Here is a 22,890-nt window from a genome sequence, read left to right as displayed (position 1 = left end):
TCCTCTGCGTATGTGTGGCATTAGCAGCGGCGACTGCCTTCGTCTACTGTATGTGACATTATTTCCGTCGTAAAAGTACAAGACTTATTTTGCGACGTAACTACACTGTACTGAACCTGGAAATACTGCAGAGGATTGTTACTCGTCACTTCTGACACCTTTTATAATAATTCTTCGGGACTCGGTAGACACACGTCAACGCACATTTATTCACATAACAGGAAGTTCTCCCCACATGCATTATGGGTATTGTAGTATACCGCAGAGTTTGTATGTTCTCCCTGTGTTGTGTGGGTTTACTCCAGATTCCTCCCACAGTCCAAAAACATACAGAGGTTGATTGAGATCTTGGGGAAATTGTCCGTAGATATGAGCGTGTGTGTGAATGGTTTTCTGTCTTTGTGTGCACTGCAACAGACTGGCATCCTTTCCAGGGTGTCCCCCGCCTCTCGCCCGATGAAACTCAGATAGGCTTCAGCCCACCTCGCGGCATTAAATGAATACACACCGCTACACTCTCACTCTACACTCACTGTCTGACTAGTGTTGCTAAAGTTTCCTCCAGCTACACACTCCAGAGTGTAAGACACGATAAACCAGTCACCTGTGAGGCCTTGAAAGCTAAAGTCCTTCCTGTTCCAGGAAAGACTTTATCGTGACGTGAAAATAGAAAGACTTAAGATAAGACGGCGTGCACGTGGCTTCAAGAGATTCACCTCCACATTAAAAGACTTCTGAATCACACGCGTGCCACCCCGGCAAACTGGGACGTATCACCGAGCGACTTTCATACAAATAAAAAAGTAGATTTCTAGCGTGAACTCCTCAAAGACAAAAGAGCGGAGCCTTCATAATCACACAGCGGTACAGAAGCAGCATCTTAAATTATTCCGGAGACCCCCCACACACACACTTTCTTAAACAGACTGTTGGGAGAGGATCAGGGGGAAGGAGGGAAGACGAGGAATAACTGTTGGCCAGGGAGCTAATAGGCATGGAATGATGACAGATATCATGGAGTGGACGCCTCACAATGTGCTGGGAAGGAATTAATAAGCAGGAATGGGTTAATAGTGCATTAAGAGCCAGCAGGAGAACGGCAGGAGAGAAGAGGGAGAAGCTTCTGAAGTCAGCTGTGAGTAATCAGCCCATGGCGAGCCTTCCACGATTACCATAACAGAGCAATTGGACGTGAAAAATGGATAATAGTATGGACAGAGGAGTGTGGCATTGTGTGTGTGCGCGGTGACGGTCGTGTGAGGGAGTTAAACACACAACCCCCACCACCGGTGCGCTGGCACTCATTAGTATTAATTAAAAAGAAAGTGAATGTTCACGACTGCCACTGTGTGACGGATTGTTGTGATTTAAGACGATTTTACGGAAGAATCCGTTCAGAGATTCATTTACTAATGTTCTTACAAGTCACGTCCTCTTTATACTTACCCTTGACCAGTTTCAAACAAGTGCTGTGTCTCAAATCGTGCTCAAATTTCAACAGGGTAGTTCTGTCTCAAATCAAACTCTGCTGCTACACACTTACAGGAAATGACTCGACAGCTTCTTCTTCTACTACTTTTTAACACTGATTGTAACCAGTCGTTGAAACACTATCACTGACACTTGACAACACTTTTCTACAATTAAAACAAGTTATTAAGTTGTGTTTCATTGTGTTATTACTGTCGTTGTGTTGAAAATTAGTGTTTTCTCGAGACATTTACGTCAGTATCTGCTCCGAAGACATGTCGTCAGTGACGTAGCTTCAGTTTAGCTTCAGTTTAGCTTCAGTTTAGCTTCAGTTTAGCTTCAGTTTAGCTTCAGTTTAGCTTCATCTACGTCACTAAGATGGAGGACGTTAAGGGTGGAAAGTGTCCATCGATCCACACTCAATTTGAGTGCTCATTGTGCACTACTTTTTTACACACTGCTCATCTGGACACACTTGTGCACTCAAAATATTAAGAGTAAGTGCAGAAGTGCGTGATTTGGGACACACTAGACTAGACTAGAGTAGTGGCACCTTTGTGACAATAGGTGGCGCCCTATACTACAAGTATTTTACATAGAAGAAGTAATAATAGAAAGGATAAGTTTGGTTTTTGTAATCGTTGGTTGTCATTTCTTCTTGTAACCAGCCTTAAAGATCAACTAATGTGTTGATTAAAGTGTGACTTAAATAGATGTCGTGACTCTATTGTATCATCAGTGTGTGTTTGTACAAAACTGTCTTTTCATTGAAATATTTACATTAGAAAATGATCTTAAGCCCCGCCCACTGAAAACACTTTGTTTTTCTGGAGATTGAATCTTGTTTACTATAACCACACCCACTCTGCTGTGATTGGTCAAACATCGAGGTTTGTCACCGCGCAATATCAATCCCAGAAGTCTGCACATGCAAGGAACTCCTTGTATAAACAAAGCAGAGCGTGATTACATTATGCTGGAGGAGTGAAGCTCTTAACCTCTCGTTTGTTGAGATTTCAGAACTTTATAAAGTAATAACCTAATCTCGGAGAGGAAGAATTTAACATTTGAAATGTGAGTCAGTTTTTCACATTAGTTACACTTTAAAATCCCAACTGAATATCGTACTGTCCTTCATCAATCCTGTGTGTGTGGAATTGTTCTACTTAGAGCTCAGATGTAAATAGTAACCCCAGTACACTCTAAAAGAAAAAGTCTTCCCTCCAAAGAGTTTCTGGACTCTAACCTACCTGGATTAAAATTCCTCAACCAAAACAAACTCATAGAAACACCCGCCAAGCACTGAAGTTTCTTGAATTGTAAATCCCACATTTTCAGTTGCCCTTTTATCAACCATGACTTTAAAAAGTTGGAGTCCATCACAAACAAGTTCAATGCGAAGAAGTTGCTCTCTCGGAGGCAGCACAGCGACCCCTCCGTCTCGCTCCGACTCCATGGTTGTCTCCAGCGCCTCAGATTCGACTTGCCCCGCGTTAGCTCCTCGGCCTCGCCCGCCCTCCGTCAGGAAAGGTGGTCTCACTTTAACTTCTCAGGGATCACGAGCGCTCACATGCCGGCATGCCAACATCGACGGAGAAAACCATGCAAAGTTAAAAAAGTGTCAGCCAAAAGTTGGTGGGATTGCGAAGACCTCCCCGACCCGCTGACTGGTGCCAACACAGAATACAACTTCACTGCCAACCCTCCCCTGGAAGAGGACAAACTTAGTTAACTCGGAGCAGAATAAAAGAGAGACTCATCAGCCGCTCACCTCACGTCCATCGTGGATGTTAGTCGCTGAGTCGTTTCGGTCCGAAACCAATGGGTCCAGGTGTTCCTGCGCTCGGAGGCCAAGAGTGAGGTGGCAGGTTCACCGACCGACCACACAACACTAACACATCAGGTTTGGATGTTACACTACGGAATCATTTCCAGTTCAGGGGAAAGCAGACTGTACGAGACGAGAGGTTATGAGAGTCCATTATGTGGACTGATGGCAGCTGTAATCACGCCACACTTTGTTTATACAACGAGTCCCTTGGAGGTTGAGACTCCTGGGATTGATGACACCGATGACGTTTTGACCAATCCCACCAACTTTTGGCTGACACATTTTAATTTTGTGGTTATGGTAAACAAGATTTCATCTACAGAAAAATGTGTTTTCAGTGGGTGGGGCTTAAGATTGTTTTCTAATATCAATAATTTAATGAAAGTAGAGTTTTGTACAAACACACACTGATGACACAATAGAGTCACACATCACAACAACACACACACACACACTGATGACACAATAGAGTCACACATCACAACAACACACACACACACACTGATGATACAATAGAGTCACACATCACAACAACACACACACACACACTGATGATACAATAGAGTCACACATCACAACAACACACACACACACACTGATGATACAATAGAGTCACACATCACAACAACACACACACTGATGACACAATAGAGTCACACATCACAACAACACACACACACTGATGATACAATAGAGTCACACATCACAACAACACACACACACACACTGATGATACAATAGAGTCACACATCACAACAACACACACACACACTGATGATACAATAGAGTCACACATCACAACAACACACACACTGATGATACAATAGAGTCACACATCACAACAACACACACACACACTGATGATACAATAGAGTCACACATCACAACAACACACACACTGATGATACAATAGAGTCACACATCACAACAACACACACACACACACTGATGACACAATAGAGTCACACATCACAACAACACACACACACACACTGATGATACAATAGAGTCACACATCACAACAACACACACACACTGATGATACAATAGAGTCACACATCACAACAACGAACACACACACTGATGATACAATAGACTCACACATCTATGTAAGACACACTTAAATCAACACATAAGTTGAACTTTAAGTCATATTTACGTCTTATTATCCGACTTCAAAAACCCACGACGCGTGTGATGTGCAACAATAACAATGTTCCGTGTTGGGTCCTGATATCCAGATGGCCTCCACACACAGCAGCCAACACACACGCCGGTATTAAACACATACACACATCACGCACTGGAGGGACCGAAAACCCTCTACAGGCCCTATTTCAGTCCCGGGCCTTGGGTTCAGCGTCGGCCTTTGGCAGCAGCGCTCTTGCGGGTAAGAGTCCAGACTGGCAGCCTGCAGCCGCCGGGCCTCGCACATGCCAGCAGAGGAGCGCTGGGAGGCTGGTGGCGAGTGTGTGTGTGTGTGTGTGTGTGGGTGTGTGTGTGTGTGTGTGTGTTTGCCCTCGGCTCGTGAGGCGACTCCCCCTCTTCTGGGCACCACATGCTGCAGATCAGTGCTCTGGAGAGTTTGGGAGGTTTGTATCAAGTTGAAAAGTTGTCTGTTGGAAGCATATTGTGGCCGGCTCAGACATACGCTCCGGAAAAAAAAAGAAAAAAAAGTTGTGCCGCGTGCGTTTGCATTGACAGATGTTGAGTACATGCTGGTCCCCCGTGTACGAGGCTGCAAGGATCTGTCTTACCTGAGGCTGCCGTGCAGCTGTCCTGAGCTGATCACTGTCCCCGCCACAGTGTGTGTGCGAGCTCCAGTGTGTGTGTGTGTTTGTGTGGGGGTGTGTGTGTGTGTTTGTGTTGCAGTGTCGTAGCTGCAATACTAACGCGGAGCCTTGTGGTGGAGATGATGCTTCACTTCTAAAAAATCGGGTTATTTTTACAGAAATATTGTTTTTTCCAAGACTTTGATTGACGCTGGAAATAAAAAAAACAAGATGGCGGCCACAGTTATGGAGCGTCGTGGATCAGAACTGAATGAATAGTAAATGAGTAAGATGTTAGTTTTGGTGGAGAGTAAACTGACAAAAAATGGGAAATATTAAAACGTCAGCCATTTTACTACTCACTCTCATGTCGTCTAAGGATTGGGATTATTTTCAGAGTAATCTCTTGAAATGATAGATAAAAAAATGTCTCGTCCTCCTCGTCCAAAAAGAAAAACATCCAAAATGTATCCAGAATGATCGTCTGTTTTTGTTGTGGCAGCGTCTTAGTTCACTGACTGGGATTCTGCTAAAAACAAGCCATAATATAAACTTATTTTGACTTTTTTTTCTAAAGAAAAGTCATCCCTATTCACAGCCTTCATAGAGACATACTGTACATTTCTGACTGTAACGCCACAAAGACACAGATGACTCCGAAGATTCTCTAAAGTCTTTCAACGTATACATAAAGCATAAACAAGAATAGCACCAAGAAGGCACATACCTTTGCCAAGGATCTCATTTTAAAAAAATGTAATATGTTCATTTAATAAAATAACCTTCAAGAAAATTGTTGACACTTGAAAAAAGTTCACTCACAAGTTTTATCTATTGTAACAAATAAGTTGATTTATTTGAGTGTTGTTTGTCGTATACAGTATCTTTTGCTCGAGTGGCAGCAGCGTGCGGCCATACAAGTGTACGAAGAAACCTTCAAAACATTTCTGAATCCAGATGAACCTCCCAAATGTTTGATTCGAACAGACTTTTTGATCACGGCTGACAGACGGACGAACCCAGACCGACCCCATCGAAGAAATGGCCCCATAGGCAGCGGGAATTAAGTTGAAAAATAAACAGGAACATTACACTCAATAACGTAGGTTTTTAACCCTCGCACCTTAAATAAAAAATAGAAAATTCCATGATCTTTACTTCATATCTAGCGAAAACAGGTGTCAAATTCACAAGCACCCAAAATATTAAACAGAATACATGTTTTTGTATATTTAACCCTAGTTATCCCAGGGTCAAGGGGTCCCGAGGGCCCAAAAACAAATGTGTTTGGGGTATCCCTTGTGTTGTCTCTGGGTCAAGGTGACCCGAAGGCCCAACAACAAATGTGTTTGTGGTATTGCTTGTGTTGTCACTGGGTCAAGGTGACCCGAAGGCCCCAAAACCAATGTGTCTGTGGTATCCCTTGTGTTGTCTCTGGGTCAAGGTGACCCGAAGGCCCAAAAACGAATGTGTTTGTCGTGTCCCTTGTGTTGTCTCTGGGTCAAGGTGACCCGAACGCCGAACAACAAATGTGTTTGTGGTATCGCTTGTGTTGTCTCTGGGTCAAGGTGACCCGAAGGCCGAACAACAAATGTGTTTGTGGTATCGCTTGTGTTGTCTCTGGGTCAAGGTGACCCGAAGGCCCCAAAACATATGTGTTTGTGGTATCCCTTGTGTTGTCTCTGGGTCAAGGTGAACGACCTCCACCACAGGCCTTCAAGTCAAGGTGACCCTGAGATAACACAAGAGTTAACAGGAGGCACGATTTATCTTCAGAAAATAAGTACACAAGTGTTAACACATGTTTGACTCGTGACAAAAGCATCCGTGGGAAGATTCAAGAGCAGATATCCAACAGCGACTTCATGTTTTGAGGACTTAACTCGAAATAATAATTATCGGTTTTATTGTGATCGTTTCCCCGCCATTGTGTGCGTCCGTCAAACAAACGGTTTTAGCATAATGTGACTCTTAAGCGGCGACATCAAGAGACGTGGAGAGCGATCGCAGGCTCCTTCAACCGGAGTAGAGAAGTGTATCTGACAGCAGCTCTGATGTCAAGTATCTCCACACGTCTTGCTCGAACACACAAAACATCTACGCTTTAATTTGAAGAAGAAAAAAAAAAGAATCACAGAGTGTATTTTTGGCAAACTTGGTTTTATAAAAAGCTTGATTCAGACGTCCAACAAAGCCGTCATAATAGGCGCTTCGGCGGCTCAAGTATTCTTGGCATTAAAAGAAAAAGAACACGCACATGCGAGCTGACCTGAGAATCACCTCGCACGCTAATGGGCCGAGTATTAAAATCTTAAAAAAAAAAAATGCAGAACATGAAGAAGAGCGACGTGTTATAAAGCGGAGGAGATGAGAGGGTGTGAGGACAGGGAGGGGGTCCACACACACACACACACACACACACCGAACAGCAGTGTAATATTTTCGTGAAAGAGCTATTTGGATTTCCGGCGCGGCTATCAGTAGCCACGAGCTCGGGCGCGAGGCGGCGTGACAGGTGTACGTTTCAGCAACTTAAACGGGCGGATTAAGCCACTAGTGGCTCCTCTTCATATGCATTCCTTATGGGAGTTAAGGCCATTTGATATGCAGGGCCAAAGGCAAGATTAGCGGCTCACGGGCCTGTGGAGAGAGGTGTGCTGCAACTAAAAGCCTGGATTTGAATAATTGTGGCAGGGCTTAGTGCCCGAAATCAGCACAGAACAGAACCAATGGATTATTACACACACGCCCTCGCCAACACACACACCGCAAGTTTGGAAGCTTTGACTTGTCTGACTCAATAACTCATGGTATCACCGTGTGTGTGTGTGTGTGTGTGGAGGTGTGTGTGTGTGACATATCAGACTCTGCTTTAACACATGTGACTGATGTTATGCTGTTTATTATCCGCATGCAATGTGTGCACTTGTCATGCATGTGGAGGTTGTGCATGTGTGTGTAGGTGTGTATGTGTGTGTGTGTGTGTGTGTGTGTGTGTGTGTGTGTGTGTGAGCACCTCAGCACAGCAGAGTCTGCGTTCCGTCGCCGGTTGAAGGCTTAGCGGTGCTCGAGGTGCCAGACGGGCCGAGGGAAACAGAGGAAGAAGGGAGCGGGAGTGGCGAGGCGAGGAGAAGGAGGGGGCTGCGAAGAAAACAAAAAGAAACAAAAGATGAGCGGAAGAATAAATAATGACAAGAGGAAGGTGGGGAGATGAGTTGTTGCTTCCACCGCGAGTGCTCTTCACCGACATCCCGACGTGTCTCGCAGCGTGATGCTGGGTTTTTTTTTTCTTTCATGAAGCGTTTCAATGACACGACTCCTTCACCAGGAAACCATCTGTACGGAGGAACTGTTTTATACTCGTTTTTTTAACTGGTTCAATTTTATGTATAACAGGCAAAGTTCAAAGTTCTCTAATTTCCCCTTGTGGTAAAGGAAAATCTAATCTAATCTAAATTATCTTTATTTCGGACTTAATTTCCTCTTTTTAGTATTTTTATTTCAGGAGAAACTTTTATAGATTCAATGAAAAATATATTGCATTTTAAATACAATTAACTAACAAGTAGAAACAAGATGTTTTTAATGACGCTGTGGGATTAATACACATTTTTTATTAGCCATTAATTTTCACTTTCATTGTTTGATTTCCCTCAGAAGTCACTGTATTATTTTGTGGCCCCTTCAGGAAATTATTTGCTCACCCCTGCTGTATATCTTGACCAGGGGCCTCCGCCCCGTGGAACTTCTCAATCCTTCTCAACTGTCTTTGAGAGACTGAGGTTAAACTCTGAGTCTCTCCTGGATGGCTAATGTTCTGCACCTGCTCCTGTATCCAGGGAAACTGAAGACATGTCTTTATATACTTTGTAGAAGGAGAATAACGATAATACAAGGTCTGTTTAATGAACATGTATTGACTTCTAGTCATAAATTAGCATCTAAATACATTTATTTTCGCTCCATAAATACACAAAGTAGGTCAAGAAACCTTTTGAACATCTAAGAAAAATGTGCTGGAACCTCATTTGGTGTGTCAACGATCGGACCTCGACCCCGTCGTCTGGACGTGTGCAAAACAGTTCAGTGTGTCGCCACTTCTTAAATGGTGTGAACAACACTTTGCGAGGCGGCGCCGTCCACACCTGCCACCGCCGCCACGGCCGAGGGCCACGGCACCCATTATAACGCTCTCTCGCTGATCTCAGACGCAAATGCCGACATGTCCGTCTGCGCCGCACTGATGGAACCCGGACCTCGACTGCATCACGTTCTTCCTCACAGATCTTAGCAGAAACACAAAGACAGGAAACGAAAACCACTGAATCATCAGAACTACTGTTTTAAAAACAGTTTTTGAACTAGTACATCACCCTAAGCAAGAACTTAAGATACTCGATCACATCCAGAATTGAGCAAACAAGGTTCAGAGAAGTTCAATGACACTATAACGTTCCCCATAAACTACTTATTAACCCAAGCTTTTCAATTTCTTCATTTTAAGTGATTAAATATGTTTTTTTAGCCAAACTTAAAGGCAAAAAAACTGCTCCCGGTTACCATGAGATATCGCTACACCTGCTGCAGGAACTTCAACGAACTTCCCAACCTAGACTGGGGAATTCACTTCTTCCAAACTGCCAAGTGAAGTCCGTGTCATTCATCAACTTCACACTCTACCGCTCCCGATCCTGGCTGAATAAAGCCGACAGAACTGTCACTTACAAACCCCCCTGTCCGAGAAAGAAATCTAAATTCATAAAGATTATGACCAGGAAATGAAAAAGCCTAGTTCTTTCAAAATGTTCACGACAAATTGGAGGCAACATTTTTCTTAAAGCTTGAAGTTGTGTTCCGCTTCACCTACAAGGGTAGATATCCTTCTCTTCAACACACATACTATCATACGTTTGTCCAAAAATGTGTGTACTTATTCTCAGGTTTTTCTCTCTGCAGCGCTCCCTGGATATTAGAGCGGCTAGATCCACGACGGTGGGAATAATGCTGAATAGTAATATGGCGGGGAAAGTGACTTGATTTGAGATTGAAATGAGATGAAGGACATCAGCAAAATGGCTCCTCCAGCCGGCACACAGGCTTTGATAAGAGCCGCTATTTCGACTCCACAATGGCAGCGAGGGCGACTCATGCCTATTGTGTGCCGCGCGTGAATACACCTCCATCCTCCAAAAAATAAGAAGACTTTTTTCCCTTTTTTTTTTTTTCCTCCCTTCTCCTATCAAGGTGTGACTGTGTCGCTCTTCTTATTTTTGGAGAGGATGACGGCTCCGTCGTCGCTCTCAACTCCACTGGACCTTGTCTTCCTCTCGGGCTCCCTCGACAGAATCATGTAAATCTATCAAGTCATCTGAGAGAAGCTTCGGCTTCGGGTGTGATAATGACTTACAGGAGATGCCACGCACGCACACACACACACACACCATCTACACCACTCTGCTAAAAGATAGCTGAGCAATCTCCACACTTATCTCCTCACAAACTCCCCACATACTGTGCCAGCTGCACATGGAGGTGGCATCGCCCATTATCATGGAGTGAAGATTCAGGGACGGGGGGGGGGGGGGCAGTGCCAGTTCTGTTGGAAGCCCCCGGTGCCCATACCAGGCTTCAGGTCGCCATGGGTAGCTGTGGGGAATGGGCCAGTCGGGGTGGTAATGGAGTAAATAACTCAAATGAGTCTGGGTGTGAATTACTTCTCTGATGGGCTGGACGGAGCCCCGCTGCGAGACGAAACCGGGGGGTCCGGCTTGGCGGCGGAGGCTTTAAAAAAAAAAAACGTGGGGGGAAAATGGGTCCGAGACGTGGAGACGGGGGACCCTGAGGGTGGGATGTCAGTTGGGACCCCGGAGCGTGTGAGGGTGTTTGATGGAGGTGATGATGGAAGGATGGGAGCAGGAGGCTCAGCGGAGGAGCAACACAGCAGGTCCGGACAGAGCGCGACAGACAGTCGGACACGAAAGTGACAAATCTTTGGGAAATAGAAAAATAGAAAACAATCGAAAGGCTCTATTGGACCAATGACCACGTTATTTTATGTGGTCTGAAAAAGATTTAAAGCACAATGGAAATTGGGGTTATTGTAGTCGCTTTGTGAAAATGACTAAAATATTTTTTAAGTAAGTAAGTCATTTTTATTTTATATAGCGCTTTTCCAGACCAGGGTCACAAAGCGCTTAAACAATCAAACAATCAATAAAGTATATATTTCAAGATAAAACTGATAACACAACAGGAGTTCAAGAAAATCAAGGAAAAGCCTGAACAAATAGAAACGTAAGTAAGTAAGTAAGTAAGTAATATTTATTTATATAGCGCTTTTTGAGACCAGGGTCACAAAGCGCTTAAACAATCAAAACAATACTCAAAAAAGTACATACTTTAAAGATCAAGATAATACTGAGAACAACACAGGAGTTCCAGAAAATCAAGGAAAAGCCTGAACAAATAGAAACGTCTTAAGATGTTTCTTAAAGGAGTCAGTAGATCCATCAAGCGCAAAGAGAGGAAGATCGTTCCAAAGCTTAGGAGCAACAGCCTGAAAAGATTTCTCTCCTCTGGTCGTGTGCGAGGAACCATAAGTAGATTCTGATCCACAGACCTCAGAGCCCGAGCTGGGGTGTAAGGCTGGATCAGATCAGTGATGTAAGGAGGAGCCTGACCATGAATAGATCTGAAAGTAAGAACCAGAATTTTAAAGTTGATCCTGAAAGAAACTGGAAGCCAGTGAAGAGTTTTAAGTTCTTCTACTGGAGCGGGTCAGAATTCTCGCTGCAGAGTTCTGAATCAACTGCAGACGAGACAGATCCTTCTTGTTAAGACATGAAAACAAACTGTTACAATAGTCCAGACGAGAAGAAACAAACGCATGGATTACAAGCTCCAGATCATGTTCCGACAACATTTTCCTAAGTTTAGAGATTTTTCTCAGTTGAAGGAAACAGTTTCTGGTGAGTTTTCTGCAATGTCGAACAAGAGACATGTCTTTATCAAATACAACACCCAGTCTTAACGTCTTAAGATTTTTCTTAAAGGAGTAAGTAGACTCCATCAAGCCCAAAGAGAGAGGAAGATCGTTCCAAAGCTTAGGAGCAACAGCCTGGAAGGATTTCTCTCTTCTGGTACTGGTCCTGTAGAATGACCCAGTACACAATGGCGTCACCACTTATTGTCATGTTAAGTTCTTCAGTTGCGTCCAATACCTTTAAAGTTGGCATTAAAGAAGAGTTTCGGAAGAAAAGACTTTTGGACTGACATGGACTCGGCGTTTGACACCAAAGACACAAATGTTTCGAGTGTTTTTTTTTTCTGTCCGTTGTCTGAGTTTTGTTATTCCGGTCTCTCCTTCATGTGGATGTAAATTCCTTCAAACTTGATCTTCCGTGACCTCAACTCACACAAAACATCCCGCCAAGATGTGTAGCGTGTTCGGGACCTGTCGCCCCGTTCGCCGGAGCCTCCCCAACACAAAGACGACTTCAATGCACGACGTGATTGAAATCCACTTCAATAAACGAACTCACAACCTTGGGTTTCAAAGAGAAGCATATAGTAGAAACTAATACAGCCAAGGAAATATATGAATATATTTTCCTTCATTAGGTGACCTCCAAGTGGGTTACATGGTCATTTCTATTCAGCACCGACCCTCAAGTTCATAGACACCTCTGAGCCACTGACGGGCAAACAAAGACTTCAATGACAGTCCCTCAGTGGAGGAAGACATTACTTATCATTTCAAAGCCCTCTTCACCCTGCCAACTGTACCAACGGACAGGTTGCACTTGCAGAACAAAAACAGTCCAGTAGGAATCTCGGGTCTTTCAATCGGAAACATCCGTCATCTGTATGCAGTGTCGTGGAGGAGCTGACACGGGGAAATAGTTTTCCGTGTTTGTGATCTTGTCCTGACCTTCTGGATCATCCATTATTTATTGCCGCTGGTTCGCCAAAAGCTAAATCAGAAGAAAAGTTGTTGTCTTGTCTGGTGCCGCTCGGACACCTTTGACAAACTCTGAACCGTCGCCGAAGTTTTCTCCTGTAAAACTTTCTCACCTTTGCGTCACTGTTTCGGGGGGAAGGAAAGTAGACCTGGTGGACAAAACGTGTAGTTGCGTCTGACAGGAAGCAGGTGAGACGCGTCATGGATGACGGGAAGTCTCAGAGGACGACTCGGGACGTTGTATGATTAATGCAAGTTCACCCTTTTGATCACGTTTCACTGATCAAACGGCAACTGATTATAAATCGCTGCATCGGCTCTTTATCCAACAACAACGCCTCACCTTCACCCGCGGTAACGAGTGCTTCAAATAACTAGCTATTGTTTTTCTAGTTCCAGTCCAGGGAGCTGGTGAGGAGAAGCGAGAACAAGGGTTGGATCAACTTCAGGGAGGAGACAACGCAAGGATTGATGGTTGAGACTTTTAACTAATCCTGTCAATAGATCAGTGGAAGAAGACCCTTCTAGAGGAAGTCTTAGCCTGGGTGAGCAGACCAGGTCCAGCACTGGTTTGATTTTGAAGGACAGGTTTGTATCTCCAGCTCCTTAATTCTTACTCTGTTTAGAACGTTGTCTTCCTTGTCCACCTCTTTGTTGTGGTGCTGTTTCAGTCTAGAAAGTATTCTTATAGAATCTGTGATGAAATGATCACAAAACTAGAAAGAGTGCATTTCCAGAAGAAAAACAGTATGAATGCTGACCCTAGAAAATTAAAAGTAGTAGTAGAGTTAGTAGTAAACGTAGAAGTAGTAGTAGTATTAGTAGTAGAAGTAGTAGTGGAATTAGTAGTTAAAGTAGAAGAAGTGGAATTGGTAGTAAAAATAGAAGTAGTAGTAGTAGAAGTAGTAGAAGTAGTAGTGGAAGTAGAAGTGGAATTAGTAGTTTAAGTAGAAGAAGTGGAATTGGTAGTAAAAATAGAAGTAGTAGAAAAGTAAAATAAGTATTAGAATTAGTAGTAAAAGTACAAGTAGTAGTAGTATTAGTAGTAGAAGTAGTAGTGGAAGTATTAGTGAAATTAGTAGTTAAAGTAGAAGATGTGAAATTAGTAGTAATTTGAGAAGTAGAAGAAAAGTAAAATAAGTATTAGAATTAGTAGTAAAAGTAGTAGTAGTAGTAGTGGAAGTAGTAGTGGAAGTAGAAGTGGAATTAGTAGTTAAAGTAGAAGAAGTGGAATTAGTAGTAAAAATAGAATTAGTAGAAAAGTAAAATAAGTAGTAGAATAAGTAGTAAAAGTAGAAGTAGTAGTAGTATTATTAGTAGAAGTAGTAGTGAAAGTATTAGTTGAATTAGTAGTAAAAATATTAGTAGTAGGTCCAAGTGGAAGGAGTTGAAAAATGAGTAGAATATTTTACCCATTGAAATGAATGGGTTAGAAAAAGAGGAAGAGAAGAAAGAGTGGAAGAGATAAAAGAAAGCTTGAACATAGCCTGCATTTCCAGAACAAGTCGAATTGATAAAAGTTTGAACGGGGGGTTCAGACCAAACAAACCAAGGGAATGGTTTGCGTGTTCATGGAATGAATATTTGCTGTAAAAGTATAGAGTTGATGTCGGTTTGTTGGACGTTAGACACCTTTGATCTAACAGGGATTCAACCAGCGTACATCAGCGCCCCCTGTCAGTCGAGTTTTAAAAATGTGTGGCACGTTAGCCAATCAGAACCAACTCGGTGACATATGTGCAGAGATGACAGCGATAACAAAGGCTGTTCCTAGTGAGTGTTAGAACACGATCCAGGAAATCTGTGCGATCCGGGAACGCATGCGCAGTGACATATATTACGATCCTCCATGTTTTTCTACGGTAACTAGATTGGAAAAAACACGATCTGGGAAATGAGCGATTTATACGATACACAACTTTTTTTATATAGCTGTGACAAAGCATTGATTTTATGAAAAATAAGAGAAAAGTAATTTGTATATAAAATGTACACAGAATCCTTTATTTATTTTCCTATTTATCTTTCATAAAGTCGATGTTTTGAGACTCAATGAGACGATACATTCTTAGCTATGTCAACGGCTATATAAATTGTTATATAAATTATATTAAAGTTGTGTATTTTGAATGCAACGTATGTCATATGATCAGATTTCCCGGATCGTGTCCTGACAGTGAGCTTTGACTTTTGTTCATTATTTCCCTGTCTTTCTAGCTTTACGTTAGCTTTTTTTTGCTAATAAAGGAAATGTGTAGTTACTCGTGTGACTAGAAATAGTCATTGGATTTATACAATAGAGTCTGATGGACACTTACTCGAAGGAGGAAGACGTTCAGACATTCACGAGTCAGGCGTACGGTCACCGGCTGTCTGTCAACGGGAAGACTATCCTGAAACCACATTGATGAAGATGTCAGAGTTTGTAACTTTATTAGTTATTTCCAGATCTGGAATCATCCGCCTGTGCTTCAGCATGTGTGTGTCTGCACACAGCAGAGAGAGAAGAAGGAATATCTTTGGTGGGATTTCAGGTGGATCGACTGTAAGCCGGGAAGTTTGCAGGTATATCCGGTAGATATGAGATTCTTAAGTCCCTGTTTATGTTGTGTGCTGCGTTTGATTCCGGCCCAAATGTAAAATGAGAATCTTCTTCTGTCGAGCCGGAGCGAGGGAAGGTGAACTGTGAATGGATGATGTGAGTCTTCTTAAGGAGGAAGTCGCGAGTGTTGCTGTTGTCGCGGCTTTAGCAGGTGTTTGTTGTTGTGTTTGTTTCCGTGTTGTTGCTCCAGGAGTCGTTCTGTGGAACTGATGCCGTCCGTGTCCAGTTGGTTTAATCAACTGTCGTCATCTTATCAAAAGATAAGACGTTAATGTTTAAATGTTAATGTTATCAGTCATGGTCTGATGAAGCTTCATGAAACAGTGTCATTATGTTTAGAGGCCACTAGAGGGCGTCTCTGCTCTATTTTCCTTTGTTTTGAACAACTGTTCTAATGGAACATCATTTTTAAACTGATGGCGCCACCTACTGACCTCTAAACAACATGACACTGCTTCGTGAATCTTCATCAGTCCATCACTACTTTCCTCCCCTTTTCACATACAAACTGTTACAGTTCAGGTCTTTTATAATTGTAAAATGAGGATTATTTTTAGTCACTAATGCATGTGACTTTTATAACAATCTAAATAAGGGTACATTTTATAAATCTACAAAAAAGATAACAATAACTTAGTTTGTTTATGTTTTAAAGCTGTATAGAAAGTATTTAATTGAAAATTTTACAAAACAGTTAACAATACACAAAATATCACATTGATGAATAAATTAAAAGTCAAATGTTTAAAGGAAAACGTTGAATATTGTAAAGTTGATTTTTGCGAAGAGTGAAGGAGCTTTTTGGAATACTTTTTTAGCTTAGCATGTGGCTAACAGAGATAGACTGCTGAGGATAACAATAAAACATTTAACAGGTTTAAGTCTGAAGCGGGAACTTTTTTTTCTGGTTTTGTATCTTACCTGGTAAATATCTTGAGAAGTATACATACTTATTACCATTTATAATGTTTGTATATTTTATTTGGTTCTGTTTTTGCTTCTTGAGGTATCGATAAGAACCAGTGATGTTTTGATGAAGCTTCATAAAACAGTGTCATTATTGTCCACTAGATGGCGTCTCTGCACTATTTTCCTTTGTTTTAAACAACTGTTCTTATGAAACATAATTTCTAAACTGATGGCGGCACCTACTGACCTCTAAACAACATGACACTGTTTCATGAAGCTTCATTACTTGTAAGAAGAATTTATAAAAGCATGTAATGTCGTCCACCTGCTTCACTTTGTGTTGACGCTACAAACACTAAAGTCATTCCACTTCACAGGAGCAAGAAAAGAAGATTCACAAGGACACTGGGACATAAATGTGTATTTGATAGAGCAAGGTGACCCGGGTCAGGTGAGAACTGTATTTACCTCCACACATACCTCAGAAACGTCTCCGGCTCACCTTTTAATGTAATTACAGTTGTTCTCTCTGTTTGTCGCTCTCTCCGTCCAAACTAACAAATATCCTCTGCTTAATGGTGATTGAAACACGGGTGCCGTCTGTCTGGCAAACCACTTTGTGTCAACATGTCAGAGGTATCAGGGGGGAACTAAGTCCAAAACTACTGGACTGTCAAATCATAAACGCCGCGGGGAAGAGATTTCTCAGGGATCTGCAGGCGATGAAAAGAATCAGCAGAGGTTTTGACAGGGATTTCATTTGGCATTGCTCATGTCTCCAAATTAATCCTGCCACAAAATTATGGTTTTCTTTTATCCCCAAAGTACCATTTCCATGGCTACGGTGTTGGAGAATCTGAAGGAGGGAGGGCGATTGTAAGAAACGTCTGTCTTTGATTTGGTGTTTCAACTGAGACAAGGGAGGAGAAAGACAGAAGCTCCTCTTAACAAAGAGCAAATTACATTTTAACAGAGGTTTTTATTGTTTCATGCAGAAGGGGAAAAGGGACAAAAAAGAGCTGCGCTGACAGAAAGATTCATTGGCCACGTTGTAATTAAACTACAAGTTAAGACATTTTAATTACTCCCTTTTTTCCCTCTCTGATTAAGATTGGCCAGCAGAGTGCCGGGGAAATGGACTTCTAACTATCTGCAAAGGCGACAGAAGCTGAGAGAAGCACAATTTTTCTCTTCCTCCGGCTCGTCCCGGGATTGTGTTCCCGGCGGTTTCTGATCGCTTTCTCTTGGTTCACCTTCATGGAACGCTTGAAAACATCACATTAAAAAAGCCTCTGCAGAGATTGTGCATCTGGAAGTTTTGGGTCTGAACGATGGAGAGTTCGAGTCATAGAAATACAAGACAAAGAGGACGAACAACACGTTACTTTTGAGTGTTTGCATCGCGATCTAACAAGGAGGTTATTCACTGTTGGTGGTTTTATGTTGTTGCTTCTGGACTCTAGAAGGTTTTAAAGATCACTTCAATCACTTGTATGGCTTCTCACCGCTGCTGCTTAAGGAGTGCTGACCCAAGACTACAACCATGACGAAGAACAGGATTAGGACCATTCCAGATCTATTTTTGCTGTTCTGGGTCATACAGTATCGCAGGACGTCTCACACAAACACAATTATACACTTTCAAGTGTCCACATTTAGAAAGGTTGCCTTTATTTTGCCCAATTTCTTTTTTTTTAAATATAAAAGTGGCTGCGTTTTCCATGTTTTTAATTTTTTTGGTGTTTTAAAAGAACCTGTTCGACACCGATAACCTTCCCCAGTAAATATTTTGGAATGAAAATAAAAATACAGTAAGTAAAAAAAATATTTCACAAACAAACATGCCAGTAATATTAATCCTCCTCATGTTTTAATGCTCGAGGCTAAAATATATTTTTAATTATTTGCACTTCTCACTCATTTCCGACGCATGTTTTATCAGTGTAAAGAGTGAACCTGCAATCTTAAGTTGTATTAACCTTAGAAGTTGTTACTCACACTTTTGTCAGATATAAAAAATATCTGTGTCAGACATAATGTCAGTATTTACACCAGTGATGGTCTGATGAAGCTTCATGAATCAGTGTCATTATTGTCAGAGTCCACTAGATGGCGTCTCTGCACTATTTTCTTTGTTTTGAAAAACTGTTCTAATGAAACATCATTTTTAAACTGGTGGCGCCACCTACTGACCTCTGAACAACATGACACTGTTTCATGAAGCTTCATCAACACATCACTAGTTTACAGGTGCCGATGGACACACACACACACAGACATATATTTGTGACCCTGGTCTAGAAAGGCGCTATACAAATAGAAATTATTATTATAATTTTATATTATTTGTGTGTATTCCCCAAGTGGAATGAACTGGTATTGCACTTATTGTTTAACGTGAAAGAACATTGTAAATGTAATCTAAAATAAAATAATCAATGAACTTCGAAGATACTTTCCAAACACGAAACCTCAAAGTCACGAGAGACGCGATTCATCTCGACGTATGCTAATGACATCATTTCCTAAAATGTTTACCCTGCTACTCTCCCCGACCCTGCTGCCCCCTCGACCTCCGCCGACCCTCCGCCGACCCTCCGCCGACCCTCCGCCGACCCTCCGCCGACCCTCCGCCGACCCTCCGCCCCCTCATCTTCTTTCATCCGCGTCTTCCGCTCCCTTTGTTTCACTTCAGGAACAAAACACAAACACAATGAAGCTAATTTAGGAGTATTTTCCTAAAAAATCTTTTGCCGCTCGGCTGGTGGTGAGTGTGATGCTGGCGTGCTCGCTGCGTGGTGAGTGTGTGTGGGTGGGCGGTCCTCTCTTCACTTTAGCCGCTCTTTTTCCCCGGCATTGAACTTGACCCCGCGCTGACCTTTCCATAATGAGTGAATTGAAAACATCTCCCTTTGGAATGCTGCTTGTATGAAGAGGCCACGACTGCTGCTGCTCCGTGTGTGTGTGTGTGTGTGTGTGTGTGCTCCGTGTGTGTGTGTGTGTGTGTGTGTGTGTGTGTGTGTGTGTGTGTGTGTGTGTGTGTGTGTGTGTGTGTGTGTGTGTGTGTCCATCCGCACCTGTTAATACTGACATTATGTCTGACACCGTAAATACCCAGCAGAGGTTTATACATCTGACAAAACTGAGGAAGATTTTCACAGGTTAATAAAACTTTTAAAGGTCGCAGGTTCACTTTACACCCTCACAGAGCAGGGGATGTGAGCTTTTAAATAACTAAATTAAATGATTTTGATTGTTTTAAATAAATAAAAGTGTCCTGCAGTACCTCATCCACTACTGCAAGGGGGCAACAGCGAGTCATATACTTCGTATGAATCAGTAAAAGAAGATGACCCGCTGCGTTAATTCAAACAGAGGGTTGTGTCCAAAGTCATGCACTTCTGCACTTAATATTTTGAGTGCACAAGTGCGTCCCGGTGTGCAGTGTGCGAAAATGTGACACACTTAAACGACCAGTCAATTGAGTGTGGATCGATGGACACTTTCCACCCTTAACGTCCTCCATCTTAGTGACGTAGATGAAGCTAAACTGAAGCTACATCGTAAATGTCTCGAGAAAACACTCATTTTAACACAAAACAACACAACAACAGTTATAACACAATGAAACACAACTTAATAACTCGTTTCAATTGGTGAAAAGTGTTGTCAAGTGTCGACAATAGGATTCAAACGGCGGTATTTAATCAGTGTTAAAAAGTAGTAGAAGAAGAAGCTGTCGAGTCATTTCCTGTAAGTGTGTAGCAGCAGAGTTTGAAGTACATACACTGTCATAAAGTGCACTTGAAGAAGTGTGCGATTTCAGTCAAAGCTAGAGTTGGATGTTGTCGATAGCGTCGTGTCGTCGTCATCGTTCTTTCCTTCGCCGCCTTCAGTCGGATCAGCGCTAACACGCCGTGTCTTCGTCGCCGCTAGAAATCTAGATTGCTAATTAGCACGCGCTAACACGCTAAACGGAGAGTCGGCGAATCCGCCCGTCCATCTTAAAATAAGATTTATAATCGTGTTAGAGTTTTTATGTTCGATTGTCAGCCGTGGAAAATGATTTCTGATAAATCTCTCGGAAATATGACGAGTTGTCTTATATTTAACGCACACACACACACGCACACACACTCTCACACACACACACACACACTAGTTTCCTCACCTAAACACTTAATTAGGAGAGTTTTACAGCAAATGACTTCCCAGGGTTTGGCTACATTACAAAACAATTAATAGTAATTTAATCTGAGATTAGCGTGTGTGTGTGTGTGTGTGTGTGTGTGCGTGCACATGAGTGTGTGTGTGTGTGTGCATGAGTGTGTGTGTGTGGCTGAACGCGTCCACTGAACCTGACAGAGAGTCACGCTGAGCTGTGTTTGATCTTAATCCTGAGCTGCCGTGCATTGATGCTGTCACCATCCATCTTTCCTTGCTCTCCCTCTTTCCTCGCTCTCCCTCGTTCTTTTTCTCCCCTCCAATCACACTCACTCACTCATCCACAGGAAGGGGAGGGGCCAGGGACGACACACACTCGAGGGAGGCTCATGAATAATAAACAGTTGTACACAGAGGTCCAGGTAAGGCAGTGGCCGCGCACACACACACACACACACACATACACATCTACACACACACACACACACACACCTCCCTCCTCCTCTTCCTGTGGCAGCCTCCATGTTTATGCATCACACCCTGTTTCATATGTATCGGCCACATCGCTCCCTGTTGTCACGGGAACTGATGACACAGACTGCATTAAGAATGATGACCCGCCTTCAGATTACTGCGTTGTCGTCGCACACACACACACACACACAAGCACACACACGCACACGTTTCCCGGTGGGACCCGATATCTCCGCCGTGGTCGTCTCAAATCAAAAATGGAGGAAAAAAAAATCCAACAAACGACGGCGTGACCCCGGCTAGCTGTTGATGACGAGCGTCTCATTGTGTCTTCACGCGCTAACATGACTCACTTCGGTTGACTTGTCAGAGGCAGAGATGAGGATCAGCGCCTCAACTTCTAAAGGCTTTAAGTTCTTAACGATTTGTCTGAGCTAACTTTTGTGTTGTGTTGTGTTTTTTTTTTTGTTCACTATCGCCCTCTAGTGGAAGCTGCAGCTTCGGTTAAAACTTCAAAAATGGCCGACAACATGATTTGTATTCACAGGAAACTCTTCAAGCATTTGAACGCATCACGCTGGATCATCTGTACTTGCTCTCCCTAAATCTTAATACTAATAAATGCATTTGTGCATCAGTTTGTTTGTTTTTTTCAAATCCTCAAATACTCTTTATCTATGATTTTTGGTTTATTTATTTTGGTTATTTCTTTCCACATTGATAACGTCCACTGAACTGATGCTAATCTTCCAATTTCACATTTTATTTTTAGGGTTAAATTTAAAAATGTACTCCTTTAATTGTATTTTTTTTCATCTGTATATTTTGAAATTTTACCTTTTTTTTCCCCATGTCAATACTTTAACTATTGTTTTGTTTATATTTGAATGTATTACATTTTATTTGTTTAGTTAGAAAATATATACCTTCTAAACAAAATGTTATTTTCTTAATTTGTAATCTGAAGTGATAAATGTCGCCTTCATTACGACACGTTTAAACTGATGTCAGTTCATAATTTAATTATTTATTTGTAACTCTTGACCATCTTTTATTCCTGTTTATAAACAAATACGTTGACACTTCAGTACTAAAACAATACTTTACTTCAATCTATGATTCCATCTGTTTGTTTTTTTTATATTTAATTGTATTTATTTTGTACTTGTTTTCGTTCCATCCTTCCCTTTTAACACTTCCTGGATTATAATGTTTGTTTTAACATGAACATTTATACTTTCTGAAAGTTAAAATCTTTTTAATTCGTGATCTAAAGTGATAAACGTCGCCTTCATCACGACATTTACACGTTTAAACAGATGTCAGTTCCTAATTTAATCCTTTATTTTTTAACTTTTATCTCTCTTTTTTTTTTTAAATCTACTTTTATTCTTGTTTATTAACACATACGTTGACACTGAACAGAACAATTAATCCCACTTCAGTTCTTTAACTATTCAATCTATGATTTTCATCTGTTTTTTATATTTAATTGTATTTAGTTTTTCATTTGTTTTCATTATTTTCTTAAAAACATCCTGTATTTTATTCTTTGTTTTCTACATAAACATATAATTTCTAAATTTAAATGTTCTCAAGTTGTAATCTGAAGTGATAAACGTCTCCTTCATTACAACATATACACACTTAAAACATAATTTATTTATTTATTTGTAACTTATATCTCATTTTTCTACTTATACTCTTG

The 22,890-nt window shown here is 41.8% G+C and overlaps 1 protein-coding gene across 2 annotated transcripts in view; it reads right to left on the bottom strand.

The window, feature by feature from the left end:
* Nucleotides 1-22,890, bottom strand: part of LOC148069147 (uncharacterized) — a 227,021-nt gene that overhangs the window by 24,498 nt on the left and 179,633 nt on the right. The window contains exons 4-5 of one of the 2 annotated variants that reach the window (XR_015713022.1): nucleotides 15,352-15,426; nucleotides 8,090-8,214 (exon numbers count right to left, since the gene is read on the bottom strand). Coding sequence is in view for 1 of the 2 variants with exons in the window: in XM_087803196.1 (XP_087659322.1) it covers nucleotides 8,091-8,214 (124 nt within the window). In the remaining variant the exon portion in view is untranslated. The remainder of the gene's footprint in view (nucleotides 1-8,089; nucleotides 8,215-15,351; nucleotides 15,427-22,890) is intronic. The other variant, XM_087803196.1, reaches the window with a different exon arrangement.

This window comes from Callionymus lyra, chromosome 11 (genome assembly GCF_982586985.1).
Source record: "Callionymus lyra chromosome 11, fCalLyr1.hap1.1, whole genome shotgun sequence".
Classification (NCBI taxonomy): domain Eukaryota; kingdom Metazoa; phylum Chordata; class Actinopteri; order Syngnathiformes; family Callionymidae; genus Callionymus; species Callionymus lyra.
The sequence above is the reverse complement of the archived record's forward strand: the minus strand, read 5'-3'. Positions and strand labels throughout refer to the sequence as shown.